This window comes from Buteo buteo, chromosome 15 (genome assembly GCF_964188355.1).
Source record: "Buteo buteo chromosome 15, bButBut1.hap1.1, whole genome shotgun sequence".
NCBI classification, from domain to species: Eukaryota; Metazoa; Chordata; class Aves; order Accipitriformes; family Accipitridae; genus Buteo; species Buteo buteo.
The window spans coordinates 12,419,454-12,434,422 of NC_134185.1; the positions used below are offsets into that span (position 1 = coordinate 12,419,454).

Consider the following 14,969-nt stretch of genomic DNA (forward strand, 5'->3'; position numbering starts at 1 on the left):
GACATCTGATGCATGAGCCATTACTACAGTGAAACTGTCAGGGAGAGTACCTTAAATCTTTTTCTGGTTGGAAAACATTACGAACGTCTATATTGACACAAGACTTTCACAAATCAGATCTTCTTAGAAGAATTCTTCCTTCTATTTCTTTTTTCATGATTCCCAAATAAAATAACTTTTATCTTATTATAGATGCAGGGTTCAGTTAAAATTATTCATGAAACTCTTAAAAAATATATCTTCCAGGGAACACACATATACAACTGCTCAAGGAGGTGGAATAAAAACACAAAACCCAGAAAATTAATCATTCAGTAGTCAGACTACCAACTACCCCAAGATCAGCAAAACTAATAAACATTTTACACAGGTGCTGTTAAAACTAGCAACAAAAGACACCTTGTGAATATCAATCATAAACCTTCACACAGTAATTGCTGAGAGTGGTATTTTGTTTTGGCGAGGCATTGGTTTTGTAAGGTTCCTCCCAGCAAGTTTCATTCCTTCAGCCTTGCTGAAGTGATCTTCCTGTACAAAGACTGGATTCACCCAGGAGTAATATAAGGCTGCTCTAAAGTAAAAAGATTACTGTCACAACTTCTGTGGCTTCTATTGCTTGTTAATTGGAAATTGCTAAAATACTCCTGCCCAAGTACCTTGCACTTCCTGTCTTTGACTTTAAAATACCCATGCTCTTAACCTCATTGAACTTTACAGGCCTACCTCCTGGTTGCAAAAAACTGGAATCCCGACGCTACTTTTAAACAGTCACCACGACCAGGAATCAGCAACTCTCTTTTTTCCAAAAGAGGAATCAGCACAGAGATCTGAAGAAGAGAAGACAATTTATAAAACAATCTTTTTTGTGAAACTCTAACAGACAGCACACCCATCCACACTCATTTCACACTTGAGATGCTAGAGCACTTCCACTGAGCACCACCACATTGTCAGCAACTGCCTTTCCCCCCACAGATTGCACTTCCAAATGATGCTAACAGGAACTGCAGAGTCCCCGGTAATTTTAATCAGCAGTGGAAGTCACGGGTGTAATGTTTACCTATCTTCTTTCTCCTGTACCCAAATTTTATGATAAGAGAATGGAAATAAGTCTTTACACTGCAAGTCCAAATAAAAACTATTTATTTTGAATTGTCAAATGAATTGTTAGACACTTTTGTGTCAGAAGCCTTGTTTTCTTTATCTGCCTGAACAAAGATGACCTTGCATCTCAAAATGTCAAACATCAACATTTTTCAGTGTATATGTGCTACCTCCAGGAGAATTTGGTATCTGTTTAAAGAATCTATCCTTCCATGCAGAAGGACAGCAATAATCATGGAAGGAAAAAAGGGAGGTAGGATCACAATGATCCTTCAGCACAGAGGGACACAAGCATAGAGACTCTGATATGGAGAAAGGAGACGGGATGTCCACAGCGAGGACCTGAAAAAAGGGAGACGAATGCAGGATACTACTCAGGGCATGCTTATAATGAGTGCAATGAGCTGAGTCCACAGAAGCAAATAAGTGCATGACCCTCTGGCAGTGGAAAACTGTCTCGTACATAGAAGCAGTATTTCTTGGCTTTCTTATATATATACTTCAGAAGCCTAGAACCCAATAAACAAGCTGTCAAGTTATTTAGTCACACAAAGGATGCTTCACAGAACAGATATGAAAGAAAAGAACTATTTGCAGAATGTCCAGCAGGCCTATACAGCACAACATCTCTATGACATCATTGTTGCAGAAGACATGCTTTCAGCAGCCATTACTTCAAAAGGGAAGGATGACAGTGTAACTAGTCGTCCTGGAGCTGAAAACAGGAAATCTGTTAAAACCTATAGTGCTTAATGCAACAACACGTTTTTAATATCCAAGCCAGAGGTAAGAAATGTGTAAGAAAAAACACACAAACAAAAACCAAAAAACAAAGCAAAACCCCACACAACAAAATACTAAAAAAAAAATCTTATTAACAGCACCACTCTAATACAGCGATGATATTCTCTGATGTTTGGAGCCACATATGTTTTCAAATATGAAAACATGATTTAAAAGACACATAGCTCATTATCAGTGTCAATTCAAATCTTCAGAGTGAAATTTGGCATCAGTGGCAGTGTCATGACTACTCTAAAACAATGACAAAAACTAATGCAGTGTGCCAATATGTGAACGAAGACAGGTTAATTCTTTCTAACCCCTTTTAAAGGGGCAGTAGTTTCAGCACGCTGCCGCAGAACTCATGGTGATTAGACTCCAAAAATTGCTAGTGTTGGCCCTAAGACTAGTGCCTTACAGCGAACATGAACCTACATACCACATCCAGAGGAGCATAATCAATATCCTCCAGAAGTATCCAATGACCTTTGGTAACAGCTTGTGTCAAGGTTCCAGGTTGCCACACAAACTCCCCTGGTACATCGGTACAACGATACATACCAAGCAGTGTCTATGACAGAAACAATCAGTAAATTAGAGACCTGTTCATTACATCCCCTAAAAACTCAGAGTAAAAACTTACAAAGTCGGTATATAAGTAACACTTACTTAGCCTCCACATTACTAAACAATCCCTCTGGTAATCTGTACCCAGCATTACACTTATTTTAATTGGGGGGGGGGGGGACACACGACACACGACTTTCACCCCTCCACGTCTATGATAATCTAACTGAAACATGGTAATTTAAATGAACCAGGTAATTGGAAGTGAATTTACAGAGCTGTGTCACCATAATTAGCAATCAACAGTATAGCATAGAAAACTGCCTAGGGTTGCACTAAACTTTATTTTATATTTTTGAAAAGTCTGTGACTAAGCTAGTAAAAGGAATTGTAAAGCAAGTTATTCAAAGATACAAAACCAGTCAAGTGTTGTTTCTCCATAAAGTTTTAACTTCCATATTTAAGCATTCCTTAAATAATTAAGTTTATGGTTTCACTACTACATATTTTATACCTTGAACTTTATCACTTTTTCTTAACATGGCTGTCTTACTCATGTATATGAAAAGATATTCTTGTGGAGAACAGTTGTGAGATGGTGAAATCAGCTGTTCTATGCAAGTAAAGAAGGTGTTTATGCGTGCTAATAAAAAACTTCAGATAGCACTTCTGGTAGATACTAACCACCACTTTGGAAAACTAAATATAAGTTGATCCAAAAAACATAAATCAATTCAAGGTCAAAAGTTATATATACAAAATGAGAAGAATGTGAAATTATCTTCACCTCTGGTTTTATCTCTACAGGTAGAGCTAGATCACTAATGTAAGTGTGAGTGTCCCCAACTTCACAGGATCTTACTTCATCTCACCTTTACCACAAAATACTGGGATCAGATTAAACTGATATCAGGTCACTTAAACTGAAATAAAAGTGGCCATACAGCCTTCGGCACCAGCTTGAGTCATTTTAGAATCTTTTTTTGTCCAATACAAATAATATTTTTTTTTTAACTTAAAATCAATCAATCAATAGGGCTTTTCCACATAGAAAAACCCTGATAAAACATAATTTGAATGAAACACATACAGCACAATTATGCACAGAATTTAAAACCTACTGAAGCTTAACTGTGATTTTTTTCTTCCATTTATTTATTCTCATCAATAGTAAGACCAATACTATAGAGTTGGGGCTGTGGGGTGTTTGGGTAAAAAGTTAAACATTATCTTATTAGAAAATTAAGTCCATGCTGTAAATGAAAATTATGTCTGATCATCCAACCATAAAACAACTTCATCAGTTACCTTACTATCAGTTTGATCCCCAAGCTGGACTTTCAAAATATGAGGAGGCTTTGCTCTTCCTGTAACAGCTGCTAAATATTCAATTAAAGAAGTTTTGCCACATCCTATTGGTCCTTCTAACAAAACAGGACTCTGATATGCTACAGCAATAGCAAGGTTTTGAAGATTTGTGAAGGCAGATTCAACCAAAACAAAACGGCTGGTGTTCTTTTCCTGTTCAAACATAAAATTTGAGTTACTACACTGAAACTGTTACTTTCTTTACACGTTGTACAACACAGAACAATTAGGAAATTGAGTCTGACAACCAGAAAATTTTGGCCTGTAGATCTGTCAACACATATCAAATGAAAAAAAGAATTCTAAAGCTGTATTTAATGACAGATATTAAAATAGATTTCATCAAAAACCTATTATAGGTGAAACACTTAATAAAGTATATGTACAATTTGTTCCCAAAGGGAGTTCACACTAAATTGTCAGTACAGGCATACTAACTATTCAATCATAACACATGTCAGTCAAATACAACTTGCAATGTAAGTGAAATTAAGTCATCAGAATGGATCCAAATCACAGGACAAATCAAACAGCAGTCAGATTCAGATGATGCAAGTATGAATATTAACTGTTATATTTATTTCTTTCTGCACAGGACAAAGTATAAGATCATTAAACTCAGTGCATGAAAAAAAGAGAGGTAAATTCAATAACATTTTTATTTTACTCAAAAATGCAACGAATGTAGTTTATTGAACGGTAATTAATCAATGCTACAAATACTCTCCAAATACTTTGACTCTCCTACAGTCACTTATATCAGTACAGGGCATAAAAATTAGTGCTTTCCTGCCAAAAGGCAGAGAGAAAAGAAACCAGAGTACATACGGCACAGAAACAAGTGTCTTGTATTTAAGTTTGATCTTCTTTTCAGATATAGTTTCATGTACTTCTCTGGTAACAATGCTAGTTTTAATTTAAGAGTACCTGCTTTCCCTCACAGTTTGCTCCTACCTCTTCATCAGACCTCCCCAGCATAACTGGAACTACACTGTATACCAGATCAGTGAAACACTTGTGGCTATTAAAAAAAATAAAAGCATGCCTTTTTGGGAAGTTCTCTGCTCCCTCATAGACAATGAGTATCCTTGCAGCAATCCAGCTTATAGCATGGCCTAGCTTTAGCACAGCTGCAGCAGCAATGACACTGGCATGGCAGTAAGAATCTCCTTAAACAGCTCTACAGTTTCCCCTCTAGTGAATTTCAAACCACACCCACAATCCTAATAAAAAAACTAGAATACAGCAAATTCAGCTACAGATGTTGGGCGGTGGAGGAAGAATTTGGGATGAAATTCCTCTTTCCTTGCTTCTGCTACTCAAGACATTCTGAACATTGGTAGTCTTCATTCATTTCTTTGTCCTTCATTTGTAGATCGGTGTTGCAAAATTCAACAGAAATACTCAGCTAAGAGCTAAAACTGTACCTAAATGAGAAAACCAGTCAAGAATACTGGCTGCAGCTACAAAGAACCTGAACAGTTCAAGATGAACAGCATCTCAAGAGAAAAAAAGGTTAAATACTGTTTGCAAAAACATTTATGCCTTTGATGGACTTCCTAAAACTACAAGGCGCTACATTCTGCATTACACTTCACTCAATTGGAGAAAGTAAGCTCTTGCTCACTTCTTTTCCCCTTTTTATGCCTTCCAGAAGAGTAAGTAGCAGCCTTGTTTCATTTAAGAGAAAAACTAAGAATATGTTTGGAGAAAGGCTGTTTATAAGATATCTGTATAGCACAAAAAACTACTTAATGCAGGTAGCAACCGTGCCAGATCCTGACTTTACTCAGCTATTGAATATCACTCTAACTTGGACTGGAGATACTATGTAAGGCTGAATATTCTTTTGTAGTATGTTCGTAAGAACCGCTACATGAGGATAAAATGAACAGCACTATTACACCTTCATTGCTTCATTCCACTGCAGAGCTTCTTTGCAGTGTCTATATTATGCAAGACAAGCTTACAGCACACATCAAGAAAGCTAAAGAAGTACACACTACCCGTAGTATCTCAATACTATTTAAGCAGGAAATAAAGTCAGTTCACTGCATTTAGGGATTCTTTAAAAAAAATGTACAGACTTAACCCTGGGTCACATACCTGCTCTTCAGAAACAAGCTGTAGTCTAGGCAGGACAATACCACATACAGCTACTACATTTGCAGAGAGGTCGCCCAATACAATATGTCCTTGTGTATATTGCAGTTCTTTCTCCTTTTGCCAAAATGAGGAGTCTGGATTGGCCAAAACAAGGGCTTGTTCCACATTCTGCAGCCGAGATTCTTCTAGTAGCCTGTGAAATCCATGTTTATTAACTCAACTGAAAGCCATCAACAAAAACAAATAGTGTTCAAGATTCTAAAAGTTCTTACTTTAGTCTGAAATGTATCAGCTCTTCAGGATTGAATATCTTCTTCAGGAAAGATAATTTATGCTCATCATTCATGCATGTAACCAGAGCAAGACAGTTTGAAGTATACCTAAAAATTATATTTAGAAAAAAACATGTCAAAACATAGTCTTAAGAAATTTAGCTTGACAACTGTCAACTGCAAACCAAAATACCAAGTTTGGAAAAACATGCAAAAAACTTTCTTCATAGAAATTATTTTACTGCTATGCTTAACATTCTTTAAGATTAGAGAAATATCTCAGAACTGACACAAGCAATTCTATCATGGCATACTTTATCATTTATGCACCAACTAGCTAACCTTTCTCTGAATGACCAGCAGAAATACAGTAAAGGAGAGCACTTTCCCAAATAAATGAAGGTTAACATATTAGAGAAATCAGGTTTTCTTTGCCTGATTTTTTTCTTCTCCTCCTACAACTCCTTTTCAAAATTGTCTTCTATTTCATGGTATTTCTAAAATAACCCTAACATAATGAACTCAGGACTCAGTGCCAAAAGAAGCCAACAACTCCCAAGTCTTGACTTCATTACTACATAAAGTTGTCTCGCAACTATAGGACATTTAATACAAATCATAAAACACTTTCCATTTATTATACCACTGTTTTTACCTTCCAAGAACAAAGCTTTCAATGAGCTTTGCGGGGGGGGGGGGGGAAGAGTTGCCAGAAGAATATTGGTTCGGGACAAAATTTAAAAGTCAGCTCATTCACTTAAGATTGTTAGCTGAACACCAGGTAAACCAATTCCAGTCAACAAATTAGAAATTCCTATTTCTTTTTCTAAGACTATCTAACCGTATGTCATTTTGAAGAGCATCATAAATGGCGATAGATTTGACAACACTGTTATTCCTGCCCTTCCTAAATTATACACCTTATTTTGAAATTACATGTTACTAACATAATTCTGAGTTTATGTTTAAAATAAAAAAAAAAAGAAGACTATTAAAGACCTTTTCTTAAATAAATATGTGACTAGGTTGAAGCCCTGCAAACAGACACCTAACATAAAACATTTGACCAAAATCACATGCAAAGTCTGCAACAAGGCCAATTAGGAAGCGTAGCTTAAATAAGCCAAGCTTTACAGTGACTGAGATGTCTATATACAAGCAATAGAAAACAACCCAACTAGTTCACAGTCTGTCAATGCAGAACAGTAAAATATATCATTGTAATGTAAGTTGGAGTGAGAGTAGATTCATCTCTATTCTTTTCCAGGAAAACATGCTGGAATTCATGCAATACACCAACAGGCTTACAGTAGAAGTGAAGTGATAAATTTTACCATCTCCCATGAATCCAGCTTGGGTAAACTGAAGTTATTTGAAAAGATTCTCCAGACCATAGCTCTAAGCACAACTAAGAGCTAACCTCAGTTTCACTTGCAATAGATCGCTACAGCTTTCAAAAGATCAGGTACAGGTACAGATTTTTCTGGTATTATTTGAAGATTCTTTTCTACTTGCATGTGAAGGTTGTTAAATACAATTCAAGATACAGATACATCTTTTCAATGGAGAAGATCCAGGGGGTTTAACTTACCAACGGACTAAAGTGTCATGACTCCTTAGGAGCGGAATACACACACTCCAGTCCCATAATTCCCGGAAAACTGATTGCTCCTTTTGTAAAAATCTGTAGGCTGCCTCCATGAGGTCCCGTAACTTCATTCGTCTGCGCCCGTATCGGACTGTGTTTGAATCCGAGCTCTCCAGGAAAAGCCTCTGGAAAACTGGTGATGTATTCTTAAAATATCTTAAAGCAAATCTTTAGAAAAGAGAGAGAGAGAGAAAGAGATGGAACACAGACATCTAAGCCAGAGGAAAGGAAAATAGCCAATAACAAAAACATCAGGACAGAGGTCCTGAGACAATAATTGACAGTACACTGACAACTAAGGCCTGTATTTAACTTTGTCCACATTTGGGAAAGACAACCACTTCAGCAATCAGTTGACAACAGATACTTTACCTTATTAGAAATCACTACTTAATTATCAAGAGGAAACAGTACTGCCTTTGGTAAAAATCTCTTCGATTGCTCTTGTTTACTGGAAAAGTAATACTGATTCCTACTTACATAACTTTGTATTCTCCTGGCCTACAGGTCTAATCTTAAATGCAGAGATTTTGGTTGTGAGCAATTTTTGTGCCAGCTGTTTTGCTTTTCTTTTGATCATTAAGATGAAAATTATGTTAGATCCTACAACACAATTTAATTTAAATAAGCTGTGTTTAAGACTCATGTTTTCTAAATCATTCTTTCAATTTAAACCACATTTGTTATTGTGGGAGACCATCCAAATTGTAATACCACCTCTCATCACCAGTGAACACTGACGAGCATATACTCCCTAAGTTCAAACATTGCATAGAGACATTAAATTACTCACGGCAAAACATCAGGGTGGTCAGTAACCAGCTTGCTCATTGCTACACACAGCCTTTCATGCCGATCATGGTTGATTTGGCCACCAGTTTTAATGGCTTCTGCATTTCTTTCCAACAAATCCAACAAGATTGGCCGAACTTGACGGCCAATCAATAGAGTACATTCTTTATCTAGTAATAACTGCGCTAAAGTATCGAGGATGCATTGCCGATCCTGCTGAGTCCAAATCTAGAGGAATGGAAAGTAAGAACAGGTTAAATGGGAAATGATTTGGACTTTTAATTTCAGAACTATTCATGCAGGATTCACAGTGAATTTTACAGGAACAAATCTTTCAAAAAACAGAAGGGAGTCCAAAATTCCCAATAGAAGTATTTACTTGATGTATCTCTCCATATTTAAAAAAACCTGTGAAACAGAGAGAGACATGCAGAATGACACACCAAGTAGGAGTTAAAAAAAAAGTCTCAAAATCCTGAATTATATTTTACAGCTGAAAGGTAAAGCAAATATTTTTTAAAGAAAAAATTGGAAAAAAGTTGTAACAACTAATATATATTTGTTAATAGAATTCCCAGTGATCTCAACAGCTTGGTCTCATGAAAGCCACAAAACATTTAAGCATTCAAGTTCCTAAAAAAAGTTTGAGCTGCATTGTGTTCACCATCTCTTTTCAAAAAAGAAGCATTCAATCAATCATGATCACAGCCTTATTTCCATATTTCTGATAGCAATTATAGTGACCAATGCTCTTGACAAGAAGCAGCATGTATCTGCAGTTTTGAAGTTGAGATTCTTTTTTTACCCCTTACTTTTATACAAAAATGGTCCTTTAGTGCAAAACAAAATATTAGGCTTCAGAATAGATGGAAAGCATATTCACATATGCTAGGAAAAAAATTAAAAAAAACAGCCCACAAAAAACCACACACACACACCCTCCCCCCCCCCGGCAACCTTCCTAACTTTGTTACTGAAGAACAGCAACACATTTTTTTTGTGTCTTATGCTTAAATTTCTCTAGTCTTTGAGCTCATGTTATTATCCAAGCATCTCTCCACTTCCGTGATGTTTAGCATGTAACGCAGCGCAAATAATTTTGATTTGTGAAAAATCAGGATTATGAATTTGCACTGTAGCGGTTTTGCTCTTAACTCTGATGCTCTACTCTCCCCTCCCTTGCCAAGTGAACTCTTACCCTATCAAGTCGATTTTCTCTTTCTTGGCAAACAGTCATAAATACTGCTACGCAAGGCAGCTTTCCAAACAAAACAAGCACTTATTAAACTGCTACAGAAATATTCTATGATTCAGGTAGTCTTTTGTTTTCGCAACATGTGCAGCCAATTTCTGCTTCTCCTAGACTTTTGTTACTCAGGTAAAACCTGCTCCTGGGCCTGCAGATGGAACGGTTTCATTGTCACAAGATAAATAGACTGCAGAGGTCCTACACATTGCCTTTGAAAGGGCAACCTCCTAAGGTTATTACCACTGTCGACATCCTTCTAGAATACCTGCACACTTGTTTATGTTCCTTGGGTCTCCTGAATTTGATAAGGCATTTGTTCCCTAACAGCATATAGGAAATCAGGGAAACTGCAGTATATACACTACAAACATCAAAACCATCACATTAATTGCAAGCAGCTTCTTACATGATTTGTGTTTATTTTTACGAAACATAAGTTTATCTTCCTCTCATCTATCAGAGCAGCATCAAAAAAATTAAAAAATGGAGCTGCAGGTCTGCACTCAGCACAGTGCAAGACACTGTTCATTACAGGGGATCAGATTCTGAGTGGCAAAATGATTGACAAGCTGTTCAAAGGTAGCATGGCTCAAAAGAACTGGAGACAAACTCCACTGTAAAAAAAAATAAAAAGTACCTTCAGTTTCCAAATCAGTTACATCTTTGGCTACCCAAACAAGGCACAACAGGGTGCTTGATTTATTAACCAGAGCTTTCAATATCAAATAAACAGTTAACAATAACAGTAAATGAATAATGTGATTCAGTATAAGTTCTGTGGTTCCATGACTACTGTACAACAAATCCATTCCGTTAGCAATTCTGTGAGAGTAAGCAGTTTTTTAATCATTGTGTGTAGTACCCTTAGGACATATAAAACTGTTCAAAAATCACAGTGGCAACATAGTCATTCTACAAAGAGACTGTCTGACTTCAGAGCCTTTCAGAGCCTAAATTAAAATTTTAATGGAAAAGAAGATGACCATCAGAGGAGTTTTTTTAACTAAAGGTGGCTTTGTGAAATACCCAACTTTCTGAATCAGTAGCAAAGGACAGCTGACCTGAAAGTGTTTAATTCTTAGTGTTCAAATCTGGGATAGTAAATCTGCAGCCACGGTTCCAAACAGCTGCTTTAAGAAAGTGTCACAAAAGACTGTCCCTCCAAATATAGAATATATACACACATTATGTATTATTAACAAAAGAAACATTAAACAGAAGCACAGCTAGGAGTGAGACCTGGAGTCAAACACAATCCCAGTTGCTCCTCTAGCAGCGTGTTGCACACCTCCTTCCCAAGCTGCACAGTACATTTACTCAGTGCTCACAAGGTACAGAAATCTTTATTAAGAACCAGCTTAATCCAAAACTCAAGATTACTAAGAGAAAGGATCACAGCAAGGAACAATCTGGGCCCACGTGAAAGCCACACTTCCGATCACAGCTCACAGGTGTTTCCACAGAACATTACACCGTACATAGATTTAAAAATGAGATACTTCTAAAGAGTGGGAGGGCATAAGGGCCGTGAGTGGGAAATCCTTCTTCTCCTCCAACACAGGAACACATACATGTTCTCGGCTCCCTTTCCTCACAAAACAGCTCTACCATTGTATGACTGTGCAGCAATCAATTTGGCAAGATGATCCAAATTAATCAATCCTTCTGCCAAAGTCTTCCACTGGGTGAGAAAGTTGAACGGATTTTCCACATCAGCACACTCACTAGGTTCAGGATAAGAGAAGCAACAGAAAGGTGTGGCTTGGCCTTGGGAATAGGCAAAAAGAAAACAAGAGCAGGACCACTTTTTTTGGCAGCCATCCAGTTCAGTAAGATAAAGTGAAACACGAGCCTGCACTCTTCTTATAACCCACATAAGCCAAGAAAAAAATTTAAAAAGGCAAGGGGATATACAGTCTCACAAGGAGATTAAGATAGCTTCAACTACCTGCAGAACAAGCTAGCGCTTCCTACTCCTCCTCCAGCATATCGATAGAGTTGGACAGACTGCTCCCTTCAAGGACAACGAGAATGTTCTCTCTGACTTTGTATCAGTGTATTTATTAACATACTGCCTCCCCAAAATCACAGCTCTTCAAAAACCAGAAGCAGAAGGAGATGAGAGTACACTCCAGGATGGAAGCAAAAGTGCAACATACCTTCCCTTATTTATAATACTACATGATGTAAAGCCTAATTGATCTTTCAAATAAAAAGCTTACGTTGTATTTTAGGAAAAAAAACGGTCTGCCTTAGTTGCCAGAATGTCAGGACATTTTTCTGACAGCCAATGAGTAGCTGAGTGAATTTGGGACAGCTGGGTCACCTCTTTTTTCCCTACATTTATTTTAAAAAAAAAAAAAAAAAAGAATAAAGACACTTCTCAACATCAAATGCTAAGACTGAAGGTCTATAAATAAGAGCTTGGAGTTATTATTAAAACAATTTTCACTGTTACATAGAAAAATGAAAGGCAAAATGAAGGATGCCAAGCTAAAACATCAACAGAATAGAACAGGAGACCCAGAATGGCGTGCTCGAGATCTCCAGTTCACTTAAGATGGTTCCATAGACTAAATAGAGGAAATATCCAAAAGGGTCAGGTTTTTTGATTTCTATCTTTCCATATATGCACACTGGCAGATGCGAAGGGCAGAAATGAATAAGGATATTTTTGCACTAAAGTTCCATTCCTACTAGCATTCTAACCTTCACATTAATTAACTTCCCTACTGAAATTACACCATCACAGGGAGCCAAAATACATGCATTTGCACAAAATCTGCATTTGGAATTCTACGCAGGAAGATGTTCCGATTCAGACAGGCCTTTGGTAACACACAGAACCAAAAGCACATTCCAGCAGTCTGTGGAGCCCTACTGCTTATACAGTTTGCTTAAATTATCAAAAAAAATAGAAAGGCAGGAAACAAAGACTGTTTTAGAGAGCTCTTCATCCCATCTTCCTCATTAAGAACACAGAAATTTCCCGTACCTTTGTAGAGTTAATGGCATACAAATCTTCTACAGAAAAGCTTCTATTTCTATTACATACTGAAGCACCAGGGAACAAGATCTTCCATCACCACATAAATGGTGCCTTACTATGAATCTCAAAAGACTGTTCCTTACTTAGCAGTTGTGGGCAAGTTCCATTCCATTAAGGAATACTGAAGAAATAAGTCATCAGAAAGACATAGTGAAGCTGCAGAGCAAAGAGAGCTCTAGAGTTCCAGAATGCATGCTTCCTAAGTTACATACAAAGCAAGTGGCAGGAATCAGGTATGATGACTGAAGCCAATGGCTGTCAAGTGGCAAGATAAGCCTAACATGCTCCTAGATCTGTAGCTTCCAAGTCTGGAAACAGCAATTCAGTTTTCAAAAGAACGTGTCGTTGTTCATTAATGTGCTGTTACAGACAATCTGTATATAATCACTGTTTAATAATTTCCACCTAGCAACACTTTTAAACCTGAAGCATATCTCAAGACAGTCTCTAGAAGGGAAAGGGCACTGTCTCTTTCCCAGTCTCAGATCTTGGTGACTCACTTCTGGTTCACCGCTCCATCTGTCTGCTACATCACATATCTGCATTATCCCCATCTCCATTTCTCAGCTGTTTCTTTCTCTTGAACAGCAGCTCTTCGTCACTGCTTCCCACCAATTAGCATCAACTCTCCAATGTAGAAATATATATATTCATGTCAATTTAACTTTGATCCTATGATTTGTAGTGACAGAAGAAAAAGCCATCTGCCTACCAACAGAGAACTTTGACTACCAGTACGAAAGCCTTCCCCAACCACAACTAAGAGACAGTAATTCAGACTGAAAGCCAATATTCTGAAAAAACTATGATGACAACTTCAAACAACTGGGACACTTCCGAGACACTCAAACAGAAATACAGATCTTGAGCCCCAAAGTGTGTACACAACTTAGGGGCTTCAAAAGCTCTATCACGAAAAGTATTAATACTGTAACATCTGATGTGTCGATACCCTGTTATTACATGTCTTCAAGTATTTCAGAGACAGAAATGAGCTAGGCCTCAACTCTCCTAGGAGGCAGGTGTGCTTTTCACAGTTAAGGCAGCCAAAGCACAAAACCAGTGAAAATAGGAACATGTTTGCAGCATAGCTGTGATTAAAAAAGGAAGCAAACCCTAGAAAATCCAGTCCTCTGTCTTTCTACCCCACATGCTGTTTTAAGGCAATTAAAGACGACGTGCAAAAAGCGTCAGGGTAACACGCTAAGGGACTAGACAGTCTCAGTGCTCGCTAACAGCATGCCATCTCTGGCGATCATGCCTTCGCAGAGTCACCTTAAGGGACGTGGAAGACACCGAGGATTTTAACTGCGGGGCAAAACGCCTCCTCAGGCAGCGCAATAGGGGGGTACCGGGGGAGAGGAGAGGACCTACCTCGCAGGGCTCCCCTCGCAGAACTCTGAAAGGAGCGGGGAGGGGGAGAAACCGCACCAAGCGCGCACACACACACACAGAGAGCGGCTCCCACACACACACACAGAGCAGCTCTCTCACACACACACACACACACGCACGGAGAGCGGCTCCGCCGGCCGCCCGAGGACGAGGGGGCGGGAGGGGTCGCCAGGCGGCGCGGGCAGCAGACAAAGCTGCCGGGAGGAGATGGCGGCACGGGGCGGGCGGTAGGGAGGCAGCGCCGCGCGTCCCCTTCCCTCCCCGGCGGACCCTGCGAGACCCGCCCGGACGGAGGAAGGGCGGGCGCCCGGGGGCTGCCGCCGAACCCCGCGCCGCCCGCTCACCTGCTTCGCCAGGAACCTGCTCAGCTCCGCGCTGCTCTTCTCGTTCCTGCGCGCCACCAGCTGCAGCGGCTCCGCCAGGCGGAACCGCAGGTCGGCCATCCTCCGCCGCCGGGCCGCGGCTGAGGGGAGGGAGCGGCGGGAGCCGGGAAGGGGCCGCGCGCCCAACCGCCGGCAGCAAGGACCGCGCGGCACGTGGGGCGCGAGGCGGACGCGCAGCTCCGCACCAGCTTCCGCTTCGCCGACGCCGTCACCCGCCCGCGACGTCGCAGGCGAAGGGAAGCGCCGCCTCTCC

At 39.2% G+C, this 14,969-nt stretch overlaps 1 protein-coding gene across 2 annotated transcripts in view; it reads right to left on the bottom strand.

Moving 5' to 3' along the window:
• Window positions 1-14,881, bottom strand: part of MDN1 (midasin AAA ATPase 1) — a 101,667-nt gene extending 86,786 nt beyond the window's left edge. For both annotated transcript variants that reach the window (XM_075046608.1, XM_075046607.1), the window contains exons 1-8: window positions 14,678-14,881; window positions 8,642-8,868; window positions 7,792-8,016; window positions 6,201-6,308; window positions 5,929-6,121; window positions 3,763-3,975; window positions 2,327-2,458; window positions 724-827 (exon numbers count right to left, since the gene is read on the bottom strand). In XM_075046608.1, the coding sequence (XP_074902709.1) occupies window positions 724-827; window positions 2,327-2,458; window positions 3,763-3,975; window positions 5,929-6,121; window positions 6,201-6,308; window positions 7,792-8,016; window positions 8,642-8,868; window positions 14,678-14,776 (1,301 nt within the window). In that variant the 5' untranslated portion in view covers window positions 14,777-14,881. The remainder of the gene's footprint in view (window positions 1-723; window positions 828-2,326; window positions 2,459-3,762; window positions 3,976-5,928; window positions 6,122-6,200; window positions 6,309-7,791; window positions 8,017-8,641; window positions 8,869-14,677) is intronic.
• Between the last annotated feature and the right edge of the window lie 88 nt (window positions 14,882-14,969).